This window comes from Zootoca vivipara, chromosome 5 (assembly GCF_965207765.1).
Source record: "Zootoca vivipara chromosome 5, rZooViv2.hap1.1, whole genome shotgun sequence".
Taxonomy (NCBI): Eukaryota; Metazoa; Chordata; class Lepidosauria; order Squamata; family Lacertidae; genus Zootoca; species Zootoca vivipara.
This window is the reverse complement of record NC_142588.1, coordinates 62,232,129-62,253,118: the sequence shown is the minus strand read 5'-3', so window position 1 is coordinate 62,253,118 and position 20,990 is coordinate 62,232,129. Positions and strand designations below refer to the sequence as shown.

The 20,990-nt window shown below is 44.8% G+C and overlaps 1 protein-coding gene across 5 annotated transcripts in view; it reads right to left on the bottom strand.

Moving 5' to 3' along the window:
- The window catches only part of HDLBP (high density lipoprotein binding protein), a 55,514-nt gene that overhangs the window by 25,760 nt on the left and 8,764 nt on the right, over positions 1 to 20,990 (bottom strand). Inside the window, exons 1-5 of one of the 5 annotated variants that reach the window (XM_035133378.3) lie at positions 19,463 to 19,507; positions 5,715 to 5,782; positions 3,584 to 3,696; positions 1,502 to 1,656; positions 618 to 833 (exon numbers count right to left, since the gene is read on the bottom strand). In XM_035133378.3, coding sequence (XP_034989269.1) covers positions 618 to 833; positions 1,502 to 1,656; positions 3,584 to 3,659 — 447 coding nt within the window. In that variant the 5' untranslated portion in view covers positions 3,660 to 3,696; positions 5,715 to 5,782; positions 19,463 to 19,507. Of the gene's footprint in view, positions 1 to 617; positions 834 to 1,501; positions 1,657 to 3,583; positions 3,697 to 5,714; positions 5,783 to 16,562; positions 16,703 to 19,462; positions 19,508 to 20,990 lie in introns of those variants that run through there. The other 4 variants (XM_035133375.3, XM_088670785.1, XM_035133377.3 and 1 more) reach the window with 4 other exon arrangements.

Genomic DNA, 20,990 nt, shown 5'->3' with positions numbered 1-20,990 from the left:
AGCCACCTTAAGGGATGCAACACCCACCACAAAATGACGTAGGGGACTCAGTCCACTTTCTCTCTCTTGCCAAGGGAGTAAGAGGATTGGATGCTGCTCTGCCCATCACTCATGCCTTGCTCTCTTAAGATAGCTGTAGCATCTCTCCTCTAATGTTGCCAAGTGCTTTGCCGCAGAAAGCAGAGGGGAAGAGATCCCAATTTCAATGTATTTCCCCCCCTCCTCAGGGAGCACTGAGCTTTTGGAAGAATTTTTTGGGGGGAGTACACAGTACTACTGTTCACCATAAAAATCGATCCCATTGTACCTCATTAACACCCAAAAACAGTCACCCACAAATGCATCATCTATAAACATCACCAGGTTCTGGCTTCTGGAGAGATTACTTGCCTAAGACTGGCTGCTAGAAAAGTATGTGGGGAGGCCATGGTTAATTAAACTGTAATTAGCTTTTGAAGCTCAGTTGAAAACACATGGCATCACTCCAGTGACCTTCCATGCACTTAAGATGCAGTGCAAAGGTGAGCTGGCCTACTAAAATCTATGCTTGGTTTTATGAGCACCCACACCTTGAGGAAGGTCACACAGTGGGAAGAGGAGAGAACCAAGTCACTCACCTGTGTCTGAAGCTGAGCTACGATCTTCTTTCGAGCCTTCATCACCGCTTCTAGCTTGCCAGAGACCATGATCGAGAGTCCCTGATCCTTTGCGAGAGACAGCTCCAGGTGAGCTCCCGTCTTCTGCATGATGTCCAAGCAGATTTTGGCCTGCTCCCCTTCCCCAAACTGGTTCATGTCCTTGTATTTCCTCTCTTCCAGCGGCACATGGAACACCTGCTCAGGCAAAAGGAAGTTTTGTTCAACTTAAACAATGATAAATTTACTTCCCTTTTGCAGATGAGCAGATACTTCTGCTGTAACAAGACACTTAAGCACTCAACTGATAAATACATACTGGGCACAACCCTCCATGATGTGATTAAGCGAGCCCTTAGATTTCAACACAAAAAGATACAGTGGTACCTCGACTTACGAAGGCGATCCGTTCCACGGCGCTCTTCGGAAGTCGAAGCGTCCATTTTGCGCATGCACAGAGCACGCACACAGCGAAAATACTTCCGGGTTAGTGGACTTCGGAAGTTGAAACCTTCGGAGGTTGAGGCACTCGTAAGTCGAGGTACCACTATACTTAACTTTTAGAGTGGAGGCTACTTTTGGAGGTCAGCTACGCTGACAACCCATTTAATTTAGCACAGGATTAATGTAGCATTCAGGGCTCTGATGTCACTAACTGAGTAAGGTCAATATCTGGGAATGTCTCAGACTACATCAACAGAATTATCCAAAAACGGATTGGTTAATGCCATCCTGCTTCAAATACAGTAGTCTTTAAACTTTAAACTAGCTTGCTAGAGGGTTACTGAAAAGCATTTGTCTTCAAAGCTTACAGTAGAAAACTAAGTGTTGGGTAAAAGAGTGGGGAAATCTTCTTTTGTACTGACCTGAGTGATGACAGAAGCCTTGATTGGTCGGATTTTGCTCCAAGCACCAGCAGGTTCCTGGGCTGGTTCCAAACATGCTGCTTTCTCAGGGAGAGGAGGGAAGGCATCCTTGTAAGTTGGAGGGTCATTTTCTTCTTCAGCATTTAAAGCTGCAACTAGAGTTGAGCAAGCAAAGAAACAATGAAGGATTTCATACACAAATAGCGCTCACCCTGCTGATTTCCAAACATGCTTGAGTTCAGCAGCAGAAAATAAAGGCAATAACTTTTAAAAGAAATTACTGAAACCAAACAAAATTAAGCAACTTTCTATTTGGCAAACCACCAGTGGTTGTTTCTGTCTATCAAGTGATTAGGAAACCTTTATCTTTTGTGGAAATCAGAGTTAATCTTGACATTTAACACACATGCCCTGGACCCTCACCACCCTTTTTCTTATTGCAGCCAATGGAATTATGGGATTCAGGTTTGGCATGAAGAACAAGTGGATGATCAGTTCAGTCACCTCTAGTGTCAGAATGACCCCGCCTGAGAGTTAACAAGTTGCTGATTTGGCAAATTATTTTCTTATTGAGAAAGGGAGGACCAGGAGCTAGCTGACCTTCCTCTGCTTCTTTTGTTAATGTTTTACTTGGAAGGTAGGACATGTTTTGCTTGCAGGCTGACCCATTGATGCTGCATGACTTAGCCATCTATAAAATTCATTTTGGGAGTCCCTTGACAAACTAAACTGACCTGGTATCTGATCACGCTTATTAAACCCCATTCATTATTCAATTTACACCTATTACTTACACTACCTTGTGACAAAATAGTAAGATACTTGATAAGAGCAGCTAACAGGATTGTATGGAAGAATGATTAAACACGGTAAAGTCAAGCAGTGTTGGCTGCTGCCCATATATTGTAACTTGCTCAACACAGCACTATGAAGGACAGAGGAGAACAAATATTTAATCGTTTTTGTGGTTGTGATAAGGCTTCCAATATAGAAAAATAGGATTAAGAAAGTCCAAAAGATCGTTTAGCTCACCCCCTTCTCCTGATTAACCTAGCATTAACCCATGTGATGAAGTGTATGTAAATACACCACATGGAGAGAGGCTGCACATTAAGGAACAGCTTGACAGAATGAAAAGAACTAGGAGAGAGAACCTGCAGATCAGACAACTCGTATTTTGAACCTCTCTTACCCTTGTATTTTGTTGTTAGCCCTTTGCCACACGAGTATCAAACTTACTGTCTCATTCAAGCAACAAAGACCCCAGGAAGGCTGGCTTGCACTCCCTCCCACAACAGAGGTGGGGAACCTTCTTCAGCCTGAGAACTGCATTCTACTTGGCCAACCCTACAGTGGCTTGGCCAACCCTCCATCACCAAAAGGAGAATGGCCAAGGAATAAGTGGGCGAGGCCACACACACAATATCTATACACACACACACAGCGCTTGTAAAAGGCTTAAATGCTTTCACTCCCCAGCTGAACCCTCTGGGAAGGTTCTCCAGCTACAATTAGACTAGAAAAGGCCTTCCTAGAAGGCTCCCCCCTAGCCTAAATATGGTGCAAGGGGCATTTATGGAGGTATGTTAACTCTTCCCTCCCCAGCTGTAACCCCCACCCCCTTCTGTGCCACAATTAGGCTTGAAAAAAGCCTTCAAGGAGAGAGGAGAAGTAGGAAAAGCAGCAGATGATGCGGGCTGGGTAGGGAGGCCTCAGGGGGCCACATCCAGCCCTCAAGCTGGTGGCTCCCCAGCAAACAGTGTTAGAAACTAAGATATGAAAGCTAGGAACTAAATGGCACCTTAAACCTAGGTTCCGGGCACAACAACGGAATGTCTAGGCATGATTTTCTTATAACAAGAATACAAAGCTGAACTGTAGCTAAAATATTGTGTTCATTTTTCACATGATCTAATCCTTCCCCTGCCCAGACTGTGCCCAGAGCTCAGGAAATGTGCGCGCTAATGAAATTCCCGGTCGCAAAATGTGCCTAGAACAATGGGAGTAGAAGCTGAATATGCCACTTTTGTGCAGAAGTTTTCAAAAAAGAGATTTTCCAGTAGCCTTGCCTTGCAGTCTTACCTTTCACTTGCTGCTGAGCAAGGCCGCTGCGATGTTCAGCAAAGCTCTCCTGGGTCAAAACTGCCACGGAGCTCATGGTCGATTTCCCACCCACGCACAATCCGGGTATGCCACTGGTAGCGCAAAAGGGAAAACACCGTCATAATTACTAGCAGGATGCGTTTAAATAGGGAGGGAAAGTAGATGTGGCGTGACTGGCCACTTGCCTGGCACAAGCTGAAACTGTCCCTAGTTGAGTACCTCTTCCTAGCCAAAAAAACTATTTCTCCTAGGGCTGCAAGCAGTGCCTTTCTTCCCAGCCAGCCTGGAAAAATACTGATCCATTGCTTTCGCTGCTGCATGGTATTACTTCAGTTATTCCTTTGAGGCTGGGAAAGGTGGCTGCAAAAGCACTTATTCCCCCTCTAGAAGCAACAGCAACATGCCCACCGCCTCCTTGGGCAGCTTTAAATGTCTGTGACAGTAAGCTGCACTAATATGAGGAGCTGTTGGTTGAATTTTGAACATTACAAAACATAAAATGAAAATATGTTATCTTGGGAAATTGTTGACTAAATCTGTCTGCCTTTGCAATATCTGCCACAAATAGTGGGCTATTATAGATGCAACTCTAGTCCTCTTCACATGCAACCTCAGCATGTATTTTTACACATTGTAGGGCAGAGAAGCGAACATTGGCCTTATATGCTCCCCCCTAACACACAGAACTTTCAATATGACCAGAACCTGAGTCAGGTATTTAGGAGCATCAACATTACTTCACACGCAGGGTTTAGTTCCTTTACCAGTCTGACAGCAACAGCCAATTCTAGATATGTTAGAATAAATAGAGCAGCCTGATTTCTTTGAAAGAGCAATCTAGCCAATAATCACTTTGCGATTGTCAGAAAGTAAAGAATACCTGGAGGTGGGGACATATAACCCCAACCATCTTGGTTAATTGGGCATGTACAAAACTCTCTAGCACAGGGGTACCCAAACTAAGGCCCGGGGGCCGGATGCGGCCCAAACACCTTCTAAATCCGGCCCGCGGACGGTCTGGGAATCAGCATGTTTTTACATGAGTAGAATGTGTCATTTTATTTAAAATGCATCTCTGGGTTATTTGTGTGGCCTGCCTGGTGTTTTTACATAAGTAGAATGTGTCCTTTTATTTAAAATGCATCTCTGGGTTATTTGTGGGGCATAGAAATTCGTTCATATTTTTTTTCAAAATATAGTCCGGCCCCCCACAAGGTCTGAGGGACAGTGGACCGGCCCCCTGCTGAAAAAGTTTGCTGACCCCTGCTCTAGCACTATTCTGAACGCAGTGATACAAAGTTAGCCTTCAAATGTCCCAGAGAACAAGTTAATTGTGTGCCATGTTAAAGGTACTGACTTTTTAACCCTGCTGCCTCTTAATTATAAGAATTAGGAAACAATTTGTGAGAAAGGGACCATAATCCCTTTTCACTTTATCTACACAATTGTAAACCTCTTTTTCTGTTCCCCTTAATTATCTTGTTTCTGAGCAAATCTAGGTATTTTAAGCATTTACACAGAATTTCTCCCCTGAATAATTTTTCCCTTTCCTTCTTACTGGAACACTAGAAACAAAAATTCTTAAAAGCAGCAGCAGCAGCAGCAGAGGTTCATTCCGCATTGGGCATGGACCATATTCAACTGTGTGGGCTATAGTTTATTTTAGAATACCAGCTTTAAGTGCAAGCATGCATGCGCGTGCACACACCTTGAAGAACCACTCTTTGTTACAGGTAATTGCAGGAGTAAGTCATGTGAAATCTATGAATAATTAATGGGCACTACTAAAAACAAGGGTGGTAGTGAACTCAAGAGCTTTGCTAGTGCAACAGGATTTCCCCCCTCTCACACCCCCAAAACTGCTCACAAGGGTAGGGGGAGACTGCCAGAACAGATTGCATGGGTAAAAGGCAAAAGATTTATATGTACTATCTGAAGAGAAACCAGATTGCATGGGGGGGGGGTGGAGTACGTTCCATTGAGCAAAGAGAATTCCTTCCACGGGTTGAATTTTTTTAGCGCTATGCTGAATACAACTCCTAGCGTTCAATAGGACCACGGGCCAGAAGTCTTGATATACAAACTTAACCACATAGATCTGTAAACTTACCAGCTAAATGGTCAGTAGCCAGAAAGTCCGTCCTGTGAGCTGCCTGTTTGTCAGCCTGCCAGCTTCTGCTTTGGGGAAAGAAAGAAACAATAGTTACTCTGCTCTAAGAGTGCTAAAATTCCTTGAAATCACAATACAGTAGTTTGGAAATCACTCAGGTAAACCTGAATCAGGATCCGAAGTGTAAATTATTATTTTTCAATAATGAATTTGGAACTTGCCTTGCAACAAGTGTACTTCCCCACAAAAAGCAAAACACAGAACAGACAAGGAAACAATTTAAAATCAAAACACAAAAGGAGGAGGAAACGTCACTGTTCATATCCACATTTCAGCACATTCTTAACCCACTCATCCACATATAATCTGAATGCTGAACATAATGAATCTATACAATCAAAGGTTATACCAGCAACACTTATGGTAGTATTTTATTTCTAGAAAAATCAAAAATTGTACTAGCATTTTGGGTGCAACAGTACAGCAAAGTGTTCTGCATCATCCCAATAATCTCATCAATTTCAACTGCAAACAGTAATTTAAGATTTCCTATGGACTTTGGGCTTAACTGCCTGTCCATTCTCCAGCACAAAACTACCCAACGTAATTTTAGGCTAAGAAACAGTAAATGAATAGCAGATGTAAGATATGAATTTGAAGTTTCATGGCTGTAAAAGCGTCTCCAACTGGGTGACACACGGAGAAACTAACAGATTAAAAACTTGCCAAGAAAACGGACATCAGTCAGAAGATAGGAATGTAGTTTAGTGGAGCCTGGGTAAAACATACACTTTCTTACAATCGGAGGCTGAGAAAAGTACAGAGTTTTATTAAATCAGCTCCTGGCAATTCTAAGCTCTGATATGTGCATGTGCATGTGCATGCACACACACACACACACCAACAATGCCCAATTTGTGCACATGTGTATGTGATTGGCATTTTGAAAACTCTACACAAGGTAAGAGCTCCAAACTTGACCAGAGATTTTGTTTGAAAACAAACAAGTTACCAACATATTTCCAACATCCCAACAGGAGTTCAGTGGGAGTTAGATGTCTAACTGCAAATACCTGTGCTACTGGGTAAAACTGATCAAACCAGCTTAGAAAAACAGCAGCAGCAGCAGCAGCAGCAGCGGAGACACTCAGCATTTATGGGTAGGGCCATAATCTACTTTGAACATTTCTTGGAACAAGTACAATCCCTACAAAGTCAGCTTCAACAAGGCTGGCACATCTTGGTATTTCCTCGCTTTTAAAACTAAATCTGAAATCCACAACTGTAATCACCTAAGAGGCATGTAATAGCTGCTCCAGAAGAAAAATGAAGGAAAAGGATAGGAGCCTAAAACTGTAATTGCTGGGAAATGACCCAGAAGGAAGAGAGCTGAAAATTTAATACAAAGACATACATTTTAGCAGGGCTAACATGCTTGCCACTCAGAAAGCTTACAGCATTAACACAGGGCACTAACATCAGGAATTTGGTGGCTCTATGACACAGATCTAGGCCTGGTATCGGTAAATAAAAGTGGATAGATTTAAAATGGTAATCAAGAATGTATATACCTAATCATGACAACTGACTTAATGTGAACAAAACTGAGGTACAACAGTGTTTCTTGCACCAGGGTCAAGCCGGGATAGACTGGAAGAGCATGTGCTCTGCATGAACCAACACTGACTATTCATGTCACTATTCAAGGCTTGTCACTGCTTTAGACAAGGTAGCTTAACAGAAAACCAGTGTGGCATCTGCACTATTGTGGGTACAGAAAGTACATCTGCCGGCACATGTGGCCACAGCTCAGACCGCAAAAACAAACAATCCGTCCTACAACCCTTAACAGAATAAGATCGTCAAGGAGTTCATGCTAACTGTGCTTCCCATCTGTTTTATCAAACTCTTTAGAGCTTCATAGAACCATATAATTGTAAGGTACACCAAGGGTCATCAAGTCCAACCCCCTGAAATGCAGGAATCGCAGCTAAAGAATCCCTGGCAGATGGCCAGCCAACCTGTGTTTTAGGTTAGGCTGACAGAAGACGGCAACCCCCCCCCCCCAGGTTGCACCCGGTGAGCATCACAGTCAGGCAGGATGGGATTTCAACCCTGGTCTCCTACTGGCTCTCAAGAAAAGGTACTAGGAGGACTCCAGGGTTAATCATGAGTGACAGGCTCAGCAAGCTGCAAAACAGGAACAGTGATAGTGCTCTCCTTACTTTTACTGAGCCTAGCATACAGAGGTATGACTAATTATATGTATGTTCTCCCCTTGATCTGGCCCTATTCTCAAGGCAGTGGTTCTCCTGGCTCTGCCACCTTTTCTGGCCCCCAACACCCTTTGCTCAGAACTTCCTGCTAGCTGGGTATGGGTTTAGTGGCTTAACTGAGCTCAAGTTGAGACCGTTTGGGTGCTGTAACTTGATTTAGTGCCTGCCTGACAGGAATGTAACCTCATGGCACAGCTGCTGGTTTCATCATGCCCCCAGAAGCTGTGCAGATTTGAATGGCAGAGGCTTGAGAAAATATTACTTATGAACAAAATGAAATGGAATAAAACCATGTTCAAAGCATGCTCAAGGAGGCTTACAAGTACAACATGAAAAAAAATATCACTGGTTTTCAACCAGTGCGCCCTGGCACCCTGAGATGACTTGAGGAACGTTCTGAAACGTTGCTGTATGCTAAGGAGATTGGACCAAAGCACTGCTTTAGCAGAATATAATAAAATATTATTGGGCAAGGCGAAGAATGGCAAGGGAAGGCGACAGACAGATGGGAGGGGAAATAGCTGCAAATTGCTTGGCAATGCCAGAATTTTGTAACAGCTGGGGGTAATTCCTGATGTCAGTTCTTGCTTCCCATGTACAAGATGCATGGGGGAACTGAGACAAAGAATGTATGTTAGACTAATGCCTGACCATTCCAGTCATCTTTACCCATTTTCTTGTTGCTTCCACGTCTACATAATACAGAAGTGCAGAAAGTTATTTCAAAACAAAGACAAGAAAACTATGACAGAACACTGCTAAGTCTGTCTCAAGCATCTTATGAGGGAAAGCAATGAAGGTAAGAAATTAAGAAACAATCTGGCTTCGGAGGGCAAGTCACCTCATCACCTACTGTATTTCATTTGTGACCTTTCAGAAAGAGACTACGTAATGGAATATGTACACACCTGAAGAAGAAGACAGCTTGGCTACACGGGATGTAACAGTCAAAGAATAATACCATTAATGGCTACTAGCCATGCTAGCTAAGCTCTGCCTGCACGTTCAGAGTCAGCAATGCTTCTTCTGAACACCAGTTGCTGGAAACCATAGGTGGGGAGTGTGCTCTTGTGCCTGAATCCTGGTTTCCCGCAGCCATCTGGTTGGTCACTGTGAGAACAGGATGTTGGACTATATAGACCAGCGTTTCTCAACCGCTGTTCCGTGGCACACTACTGTGCTGCGAGACGCTGGCTGGTGTGCCGCGACGTGAGGCGACGAGAAGGGCGATTTGCAGCCGCCAATAGGCAGCGCTGACCCGCCGGAAAGGAAGCCGGCCGGGTCAGTCTGGAGGTTCGCAGGGGCGCGAAGGGTGTTTCTCAGTCATCTCCTTGCGCTCGCTCCCTGAGCGAGGCAGCGCTTCATGGCCGCGCGCCTGGGCTGAGGGGCCGGGCTTGGAAGCGGGAACATCGAGGGACGGGGCGGATCTCTCCGCCGCCGGACACAAAGCGCCGACGCCACTGCTTTCCGCAATCCCGGGAGAAGGAGGTGGAGGAGACGGTGGCGGAGGCTGCCCCTCGGGTCTCTCTCTCCGGCCCTTCCTCTCTCCCTCCTTGCGTATGAATCAGGTATTTCCCAGCCCGCCGTCAGCAGCCGAGGCCGCCTCCTCGCGCTCTCCCCGCGCGCTCCATGGAGAAGGCAGCGGCGGCAGCGGCGCAGGGCGGCGGGGACTCCGGAGCAGCAGCAGCAGCCCCGTCCAGCGGCGGCAGTAACAGCAACAGCCGCAGCAGCAGCCGCCCCACCTCGGCGGGCTCCTCGCCGTCCTCCTCCGCCAGCCGGGGAGGGCTCTCGGGCCGCCAAGGAGCAGCGGCGGTGGCGGTTACACCAGCGGCGGTGGCGGCTACACCAGCGGGGAGGGCGGTGGCGGCAGCAGCAGCAGCCCCAGCTCAGCCGCGGCCAGCCCAGGAGGGAGCGGGGGGGGCTGGCGGCAGGCAGGACGACGGAGGCGGTGCTCGAGGGCTCTCTCAGCAAGTACACCAACCTCATCCAGGGCTGGCAAAGCAGGTAAATGTTGTGGGAATGACCTCTCTCAGTCTCATTTTTTGGGGTGTGTGTGTGTGTGCCAGTGGGTCGACCTACTTCCTTTCCCCCCTGTCTTCCCACCCTCCCTATTCCTCAGTCCCCCACCCATTCCCAACCCCCAGGATTTGCCCCGTCTTTTAATGGTGGTGTGCCGCGTGATTTTTTTCATGGAACAAGTGTGCCTTGGCCCAAAAAAGGTTGAGAAACACTGATATAGACCACTGGCCTGATTCCACAGGCTCTTCCTAGATCATTATTAATGGCTGGCCGGTTTATTCAAGTCCTGGGGCCACAATGAAAATACAATGCAAACTCATGTGTGTATTCTAATGATACTACTAATAAATTTGCATTAGCATAATGGATGTCAGGCCACAATTAGTGAAAATATTGCTACTGGTATCTTCAGTTATGTTATGCCCTGTGGCACACTGCCAAATGCAGATGGCTGTTGTTTAAGATTAGGATCACTTCATCGATCAACTGCTTATCAAGGTTTAACAAAGAAAACATTTTATCTCAAAAGTATGCAAGCACTGCCAAAAAAGAAGCAAAAAAGCAAAGTGCTGCAGCATGGATTGATTTAAATCAAGGTGAAATGGAAGTTCATTTTCAATTATTCATCCAAAATAATGTCTCTCACTGTGAAATTCACATGTTTCCTGGCTGCTATAAAAACAATGAAAGGCATTTATTTAACACCGAGCATAGCCCAGGCACATAATTCAAAATGTTTTTTGCATATGTGCAACAGTCAGGTACTGTAGAATTACATCTGCATATACATGCATGAATAATAATCTACTTTTAGTCTAAGAAAACAATCCTGAAAAGCCAATAATTCAATATAAAATGTTGAAAGATACAAAAAGAAGAGGGGCTTTGCTCTGTCAGACTTGCAATTGTACGAGGCAGCTTGTTTGTGTTGGTTAAAGGAATGGATTGTATTGGATAATGCAGATATTTTAGACTTGGAAGGCCAAGACTTAAAATTCGGCAGGCATGCATGTCTTCAGTATGAACCACATTCTCAGGAAGAATTTGTATAGTGTCTGGGAGAAATATATAAATCTGCTAGAAAGAAAAACACCCCCCCCCTCGAAGCAATTACAAATAAGAGAGTTAATATGGACAGACAATGGGCGAGTTACAGGGAATTGCTGGACTTTGCAGGGGGCGAACCCAGACTGAAACCTATGGAGAACTTAAGAAGCCAAGTAACGGATTGGTTACAATACCACCAAATATATGCTATGTTTAAGGTAGACAAAAAAAGGTTTTTTGGACCAAAGATCACAATTTGAAAACAAACTTATCAAGATAAATATTCATAATTTCGAATGAAGTACACTGCAAATTTCAAATAGTTGGAAGACTTAAAACAGGAGCACAAATATCAACCATAGAGGCTTCCATGCATAAACCAAGTGACAAACAGTCCAGCAACTTCCTACCTCCTTGCTAGTCTGTGATTGCAGAAAACACATGACTTATGGTTCACTCTTCCCCAACAGTTTTTATGCATATAAAAGCAACCTTTGGTTCAATATAATTGATAGGGGATCATAATACCATTTAAGCCAGGCATCCCCAAACTGCGGCCCTCCAGATGTTTTGGCCTACAACTCCCATGATCCCTAGCTAACAGGACCAGTGGTCGGGGAAGATGGGAATTGGAGTCCAAAACATCTGGAGGGCCGAAGTTTGGGGATGCCTGATTTAAGCAATTACAAGAAAAAACTTTATTCAATTTTACTTTAAAAACAGCAGTGTACTTTTAATATATCTTTTTTTAAAAGAGGAGGGAGTAAATTCTTTGAGTGTGTGACATCTGTTAGTCATATTCAAAGCAGACATATTGAAATTAAGTTATTTAAGTTACTTAAGTCCATCCATTTCAAGCAATCTACTCTGAGTATGACTAATGTTGTATATAATCTTATGTATTTTATCCTGTCCCGAGACAGGTACATTTCCAATACTGGAGATTTTGAGAGATCAAATAACTCTTCACTTCAAAATTATCAGGTGGCATAGCAAAATAAGTAAATAATAGATAGTATTACTTAACTGAGACAGTCATCTAGCTCTACTGTTGCAACATTATCATGTTACTTTTTTAGTATGCGCCTCACCTGTTTATTCATTTATAGGAGGACACCCTGCTCCTATACAACAAGTCTTTGCTTCCACAATTTCTTTGCAACCCAAAGGCCTGGGTACTGCCAGTGCTAGCTACTACAGACAGCAAAATAAATAAACCCTAACATTTCATAGCCATGCATTTGTTATTTCTAATCCTGTTTATACATACCCTACGCTCTAACTACCCTTTGCAATTAGAAGTCAAACATGGCTTATTTTATAATAAAGAACTGCAAGAATCCCCCCCACCCAAAGTCTTGTACTATTTCAACTACCCACGGAGACAGAGCTACCAAAACATATGGGAGGTGGATTTTTAATATCAGCCAGCTGAAAGAGAAATGCTTCACGAAACAAAAGCTGAGATGTCAGCAGGTGGAGAGGCAGACTCCTAAGGTTACAGAGACCTAACAAGCAACAGTACCAAGCTCATTTATTTTCCATTTTAGCCAAAGAACTAGACTGCAGGAATAGTTATCCACTTTGGCCAAAGAATGGTCTGCAGGAAGAATTACCGTAAGAGTACGCTTGCACCATGTTATCCAGCGGTGAATCCCCCATAAAAATTCTCCCTGTATAAGTCCCAAATAAATGAACAGGCAGTAGCGCTCTTGCATTTCAATGGGTTTATGCTGGAAAACATATTGGTGGATTGCATCCCTTGTCTCCTTTGCAGCAAAAAGGAAGATATGAGTATGACCTTCCCTCCTCTGACACAAACAGGAGGCAAAGGAAACTGGTGATGGATATGGGGATAAGGATGGATATCAAACCAGAGAGATGAAAGGTGAAAGAGGACAGTGAATTTGGAGCATTCATCACTGGCAGCAAGTTGAAGAGCAAGAATACAGCAGAACAAAGAGAAGCATAAAAGAATTCAGCTCTGGGTAGCAAACTGCAAATGCCTCATAAAGGAAACTGAAAAAGTAGATCTGCACACATGTTTGGACCAATGTTATTGGGGGAGGAGAAAATAATGAATAAGCCACATAATTATTTTGGGGAAAAAACATGTATCAAGCAAGCAGCAAACTCCTGTTAATTCCATGGAAATGGTTTCTGTGCAAAACACAAAGTATGCGTGCGCCCTACATGTCTAGCTATAATTTAATTTTCAACAAGATCGGCGTTTTCAGACAGTAACAGCAAATCATGTGGCAATTTAATCTATTTTAATTTAAATGGTTAGCATTTTGTTAATAGAAGCCATTATATATAATTAAATGCAGAACAAAAAGGGCTGAAACAGTACACTTCCAAGTCCTGTTGATTACAGCAAGGTCAAACAGAACAAACATTCCAAATCACCAACTATTCCTCCGACCCAAGCATGCTTAACACATTTCTCTGGCCATTCCTCGACTGTATCAAAGTTTAAGCTTTTTAAAGGGACAGCAGCAGTGAAAAGAGCCAGAGCAAGGGTTTTAAAATATGCTTTAAAAGCCTTATGTGATCAAACTTGGACTTGTCTTTGGATCAAGTGTTATGGAGTTGTGGTGTGGGAGACCAGGGTTTGAATTTCCACTAAGCCATAAGGCTCACTGGGTGACCTTGGGACATTCACCATCTCTTAGCCTAACCTACCTCACAGGGTTGTCGTGAGGATGAAATGGGGAGGAAAACCGTGTACACCACCTTGAGCTCCTTGGAAGGAAAAGGTGGCAGATATGTAATAAACAAACAAACTTTCACTTTTAAGTCAGATAGGTAGGTAGGTAGATATTAAAGTAAGTTGAGCCAGAAATCATGCCAGACCCCTTGTGTGAGACCACAGCTATGGCAGTTCCATCTATTAGGTTTCCTCTTGAAGTCCAATGTTTATTTATGATAGTAAAGAAAGGATTCATAGCTAGGCGAGACAACACCAGTGCTTCAACTGCAAAGTACATGATCTTGCAGAAAAAAAGTATCTACCTCCATACTAAAAAGCAACAGCTCCGTTTTTTTGTCAATCACCACCTCCTGTACAGTCGTACCTTAGTTATCGAACTTAATCTGTCCCAGGAGTCCGTTTGACTCCCAAAACCGTTCACAAACAAAGGCACGGCTTCCAATTGGCTGCAGGAGTTTCCTGCACTCAAGCAGAAGCCGCGTCGGAAGTTCAGCTTCTGAAAAACGTTCACAAATCGGAACACTTCTGGGTTTGTGGCTTTTTGCCATGTTAATGAAATAACTGCCCTGTCTACTTTTCCCAAGGTTTGACTTGCTAACCATTCTACCCTCATGGGATTAACCAGGGCTCCATGTCACACACATTTTCACAGCCCAAAGTTATAGGTCCTAAGACTTTCAGTTTCCTCTCATGAAACCCTACCACAAAATGAGAAAGCTTATCAGGGTCTACGAGGGTAAAAAGGCTCAGTTATGTGAAACAATGGTGATTAGTAAGAAATAACTGGTCATTTTAGCAACCAATCCCTGATGAAGTAGTATGGTTGGCAGTTTGGACCAGTTCCCATGCAAGGTCAGAGTGCCGATCTTAAAAAAAACCCCACACCAAATAAACAGTGAATGTTGTTGTACACAATGTCTATGTGTCTTCTCAGAAGTAAATCTACTTCAGTACAACTTACCCCAAGGTAAATGTGAATTCTTTCACAATGCAATTGGGTTACAGTTCTAATGGCAAAGAAAATGCTTCATGCAACTTACTTCATTCATTCACAAAAACTAGGAGTCAAAATGCAGGACACACAATGAAAAACCGAGTTTGTTCTGTTAAGGGCCAATCATATTCAATCACCTATCTGCAAGTAATTATTAATGGAAATATGGAGGTTGTTTTTATTGCAACACATGTTTACAACATAAACATTAATATGGAATGAACAGTCACATGGGAATGAATGGTAGGAGCAAGGAATCATGTTTTGTGATATTAAAAATGTAAAAACTGTAACAGCCTGTTTTTATTTTACGTAATAACCTGGGGGGGGGAGAGTATTTCTTAAAACCCTTGTTAACATCCCCGCCCCAAGAAAGGTCATTTAAAAATTAATACATTTTTATACCTGAAAGCGTGTATGCCTATCTCCCAAGCTGCCTGTTATTTAGAGGGAGAAAAGCTTCAGAAGGGTCCTGCAGCATATCAGTGTCAGCACACAGCCAAGTGTAATTTTCACAAATGCCACCTCAGCACTGCCTGTACCAGAGACCATTCACAGCTTGGGAGGGGGAGGGGAAAGGATAATCTTAAAGGGCTAGCAACCCTCCGAGAAAGAATCGCAAAGCATCCTTGTATGCTGAAGAGTGCTACAGAAGTGAGCAAGGATAGCAATCCCCATTTGTCTGCTGCAGCTCGAAGCTTAAATCCTCAGCAAGGCCAAGTTCTATACTGGCTTGCCAGGGTTTTGTTACTTGTTGACTGGCTCATAAAAGTTGTCTGTCAGCACCAGCAAGGCCCACCCCCCGCCAGAAAAAACTAGCCAATAATTTTTGACCCAGGGTTTCGTTCTAAATCACACACCTTGGACACAAAGGTACTCAGCTCCACAGCCGACGTAATTTGTGATGTAAGCCATACTAAACCTGGGCTGAGCAAGAATAGCAAAATTACACTTGCAAAACCATAATTTAACACAGGAGGAAACTGAAAAGATACAGCAGCTAGGCCAAACAAAAGCAACACCACACAGGCCCACATTTGTGGCAGACAGATTAGCCACACATTTCTAGTGGAATACAGCAGAAAGTTTGGCACAAGTTAATTATACAGCAGAAAAATGATCTTCCATTTAATCCGTTCAGCAAAAGTTACCCAGAATATAGAATTCTGAATATCATCACCCACAGAAAGAGTTTAAAACAGAGATAAACTTTTTCATTTTTCTTTTATGATAATTCTATAGACAAGCAAATGAGCAGCTGTTTAGGTTTTTAAAATAACTCCTTCAGACAGAAATAAATTCACTGTGAGCATCTACTATGCATGTGCACCCCTAAATTCGAAGACATCCACAGAAGAATGATCCCACTGATTGGGTTTAAAGTAACTGGCTTTGTTAAAAGAAGAGTTAGGTGTGTATAAAGTAGATTCAAAACAATTACTAATCTATATCTATTTGGAACTTAGACTTTCAAAATTAGTTTGGCTTGAAAAATTTATGAGATTCAGATAGAAAGCTTTGAATAACTCTAAATATATTGAAATCATGAGTAACAAGCAGTTTTATAAGGCACATGGCATGAAACGAAAGACTCAATATTCTCTATCACAAATCCTTACGATATCTCCAGCAGATGCTAAATCTCAGACATATACCACTGGTTCAATATGGTGTTTGGGAAACCCTAGCATTAGTTCCATGATTAAAAAGCAGTGGGGTAGGACATGCATACAAAAAACAGGAGGCCAAACTAGGCAAGTTCCCATCCCCAGATCAAATCCATGATGGCCGAGACTCACCAGTTCTGCAAAAGCCTAAAAATGCCTTCAACGGTGTGATTAGTCTGTTGACATCAAAGCATTTCCAAGTCTCGGACAGCCACAAACACATGTCAGACTGTGCAAGATCAGGGTCAAGACGTCTTCTCAGCATCCAACTCTTTCATGGTGACACTAACGCTTTATTACCACATACACACACCCTTGCTAGACAACACCCAGCCCGAGAACTTCAAAAGCACAGCAAGGCTTCTTCTTCTATATGGCAGACTTCAACACCACCTTTGCACATGAACCAATTTTGAGTGATTAAGACTTGCTCTGTGAGTCAACCGCCCTCATTCCCATGCAACTAACTGTACAGCTTCTGAAACCTTCCCCCCATCCTGTTTCCTTGGGCCTTGCTTTTATTCATGGCCATTACTTCACTGTCTCTTACATGTGCTAAGAAACAAGGTACAGTAATTGTAATTAAAGCCTGCCCTACCCTCCCAGGCCTACCTACCAACCCAGGGAACCAGTCTCACTGGGAAGTCACTGAAGTACCGAAAGACAACCAAAGAACTGCAGGCAAAGCCAACCTCAAAGTTACTGGTGCGGTGAACACAGAAAGGGAGAGAGAAGAAGAGTGAGGTTTTCATGAATTCTACAGGCATGTGTGTTATGAGTGATTCAAAATTCCTGGCTCCAGTTGAGCAACTTGCAATAATCTCTGGAAAGGTGCCCATATAAACCTAAGATCAGCAAGCAGTCTACAGAAAGTTACAGTTTGTCCTTTACAGGGCAGTTTTGTTTCTTGTGGGGTCTGGGGTTTGCCAATAGGTGCAGAAGCTCACACAAGGAGGGAAAGGGGGCAGAACCGAGGCTGCCCCAGTTACCTGTAGCCTCACAAGCCCATGCCTCAGGAGGCCCGAACAACACAGACCCTGCAAAAGCTGCTGCAAAGTCGCTGTGGTCCTGTTCTCTGCTGGGTACAGCAAAAGCACCACTACTTTCTCCCCACCTAAGACTCTGGGGGAAGGGGGCACAGAACACTTGCTACTTGCATTCCCACCCCCCTCATAAAAGCAGGTGAATGAGTGGTGGATGCCAGGAACAGCTGCCATATTCTCGAATCACTTATTGTTTCTCTCACGCAGAGAAGGGGCCCTTGCCACTCATTTGCCCTCTTTCACTACACATTGAGGCATACAGGATTTCACCTGCTGGGTCCAATCCCCACAATTGTGGTGCCCAAAGAGAAAGCACAGGTGCAAGCTGCTCACTCATTGAGCAGCCACATCATCCTCTTGTTTGCTCACCTATGCTTGCTGCTCTGAGTGGCGCAATGGTGGTGGATGCCTAGTGATCTGGCCTTTTCAGTCAAGCCAGTGAGGAACACGCCAGGTGAGGTGCTGCTGTTGCTTGAGGGTAGCCAAGCATCTCCAAGTACAGAATCGCCCAAAAATGCTGGGAAAGGCTCTGTGGGGAGAGGGTGCTGCTGTGTGTAAGGCGCTGGGAGCACCTTCGAGCAGGCATTGTGCTTGCCACAAGGCAGTGCCACACACATTGCGGCCAATCTGTCAAGCGGAACTGTTGAAACCTGGCCCAGTATGGAGGACTGGGCTCCCTGCAATGCAAAATGAGGTGGCTCCTCCTTCCACCACCACCAGCTGCCCCCTGGCAAGGCTATGCTTTTCCTCTGAGGGCCACAATGGTGGGGACCAGGCGAGAGGATATCTCAGTTGGTAGAGCATGAGACTCCCAATCTCAGGATTGTGGGTTCAAGCTCCACATTGGGGAAAGGATTCCTGCATTGCAGGGTATTGGACTAGATGACTCTTGTGGTCCCTTCCAAGTCTACAATTATGTGATTCTATGAAGACAGGAAGGACCAAGAGGATGTAGTAGCAAGCTCCCAGACTTTCTCTTTCTCCCTGACCAGTGCCAGAGGACCCACTCCTTCCAGCCATGCTGCCCTGTGTGTGTGTGTGTGTGTGTGTGTGTGTGTGTGTGTGTGTGTGTGTGTGTGTGTGTGAAATCTTATGCTCACTCTTTCTTGCTTCGTTCACTAGTGGACAGGGATGCACTTGGGATGAAGGTTGCCCCCCCCAAGCGCGCAAAAAACAACAATAATACTGTAGGCAGAAGGACCTCCATAACCTGCAATCAGCCCTCAGGGGGGAGAGTAGACTAGCAGGCTTTAGGGCCGCGTCCCGCTTTTGCCCTCTGTAATGTTCACATCAGCCACAGGATTAGGAATGTTGCCTGGGGCCCTCCTGCAAAATGGAGCGGGGTGTGTGGAGAGGATAGAGTACAAAGCCTCTCATTTCGCCCCCTCCCTTTCCCGGCTTTTTCTTCTGGCTCTTTTAAGGTCAGGAGCCTAGGACGCGCCGGCCCGGAGAGGGAAGAAGGGGGCTTTTTTCTTCTTTTTCCTGCTGCTGCTCCTCCACCCCCGTCGCTCCTCGGAGGAGCAGGAAGAACCTGGCCAGGAAAGTTGGTGCAAAGTTTTGCGGCTGAGTTGGGAGGGGGAGGAGATCCGGCTGCCGCGCGCCTGTGACACGTAGCCCGATCGGTTCCCCCGCCCCTCCTCCTGCTCCTCGCCTCCCTGCCGAGGGGACGGAGCCCCGGCGTTAAGCGTGCGCCCCGCTCGGATCACCCTCCGTCTTCCAGGGAGAGGAATGCGGAGTTAGGGGCAGCTCCGCAGGGGAGGACGCAGGAGGACAGCCCGTGCCGGCGCCTCCTCTCTGCCTCCACGTCGGCAAGCAGCTCGCTCTGTCCTCCTCCTCCCAACCCAACCCCCCTTTCTTTCTCTTCTGCACCGATCAGGCTCCGCTAGCCCCTTCTCCGCACCCCCGCCCCGCATTCCCGCGGCCGCCTCCCTGTTTGCTCTCCCACCGCCCCCGGCCCGCGCGCCCTCCTGCCCCGTACGTGGCACTCACTCCGGCCCGTGCCTGCTTAGCTCGCTCTGCTGGAGAAGCCCCGAAGCGCTCCCGGGAAAGCGGCGAGGCACCTTCACGTCTGCTATATGGGGGAGAGGCTGCCAATCCCAGGCTCACACGTCAGACGAGCCGGGCCCCTTCCCTTTCCCTTCCTGGGAAGGCCCGGCCCAGCTGCCAGCAACTGGGGAGGCGCGGAGAGGCGCTGGGTCAAGCTAGCCCCGCCGCCGAGGGAAGCGAATTCTCTCCTTTTGACTAAGGGTGGCGAAAGCCTAAGGAACTCTTCCCCCTGCCACCCCCTCTATAGCAAAACGTGGCAACCATATGCATATTTACTCGGAAGCAAACCTTGGGCATGTAGGAAACGAAGAAAAAGATCGGGCTGCGTGCCTGCAATCCTAAACTCGCAGACTACCACGGAATAAGCCCCAGGAACTCAGTGAGACTTAACTCGGAGTGAATATGCTCAGGAAATACACAAATATTCAGTTTTAATCGTGGAGCTCGGGTGTTCAAATCAAAATACTTTGCCTATAATTTCAACATAGGCACGGGAGGCAGAAACCCAGCCCACACCATACGATCCAACACATTTAAAGCACAAGGCTTACCTCAAACCATTCTGGGAGTTGTAGTTTAAGAGGGCAGGAAACTAACTCTCTGGGGGTTAGATACTGTTGTACTTTATATGAGAATGCCTTGTCACCATAACCTAGTGATTCGTGTACACAGCACATAAGTAACATTTCATAGGCAGTTTTCTTACAAGTGGAGTTAGATAAAATAGTGCTCTAGGAAAAAAATAGGGAGGGGAGTGTATGGAACAGCAGTACGCCATATTGCACCGATCACTCGAGTAGGAAGTAAACAGTTGTGCTCAATTTTCAACCATCAACTTTCTTCTGCCAGTAATTAAATAAACAACAGTAATCTAAGAGCCACATCACACAATACTGTACAATAATTACCTAAATCTACCCTTGACTTTTAAAACCATTATTTCTATCTTCAGAAGATGGGCAACAATTATTTGCCCTCTGATGTTATTTAAAGTATCTGAGAACTGTTAGCATATCTGTTCCCACTACATCATCTTTTAAGTTAAACCCTCAAACGTTATTCAGCATTTCTTCATCTAAATATACTTCCTAGAACAGTTATCATTTGTGTAGCTCTCATAAGATTTTGTTTAAATTCAAAATTGACAACATTCTACTTGAACTGGGATACACAGAACTGAAAAAAAACTTCAGATGTGGCTTTACAAGCGCCAGACAGAGCAGTACAGTACTATTGCTCTGGGTCAACAAGACATGATGTTCCTGTTGATACAGACTAAAACAGGTTTGGTCTTATGTGCCATTGCATCATATTGCAGACCTGTCTTTCATTGTTCATCCACTACTTTACGATTCTTATGTTTTTATCCGAAATGCTGCTAGTTGGCCATTTCTCCCCTTCCTTATATTTGTGCATCTGATTATTATTTCTTACATGTAGTACTTCATATAGTAGTAACTACCTGTCTCCT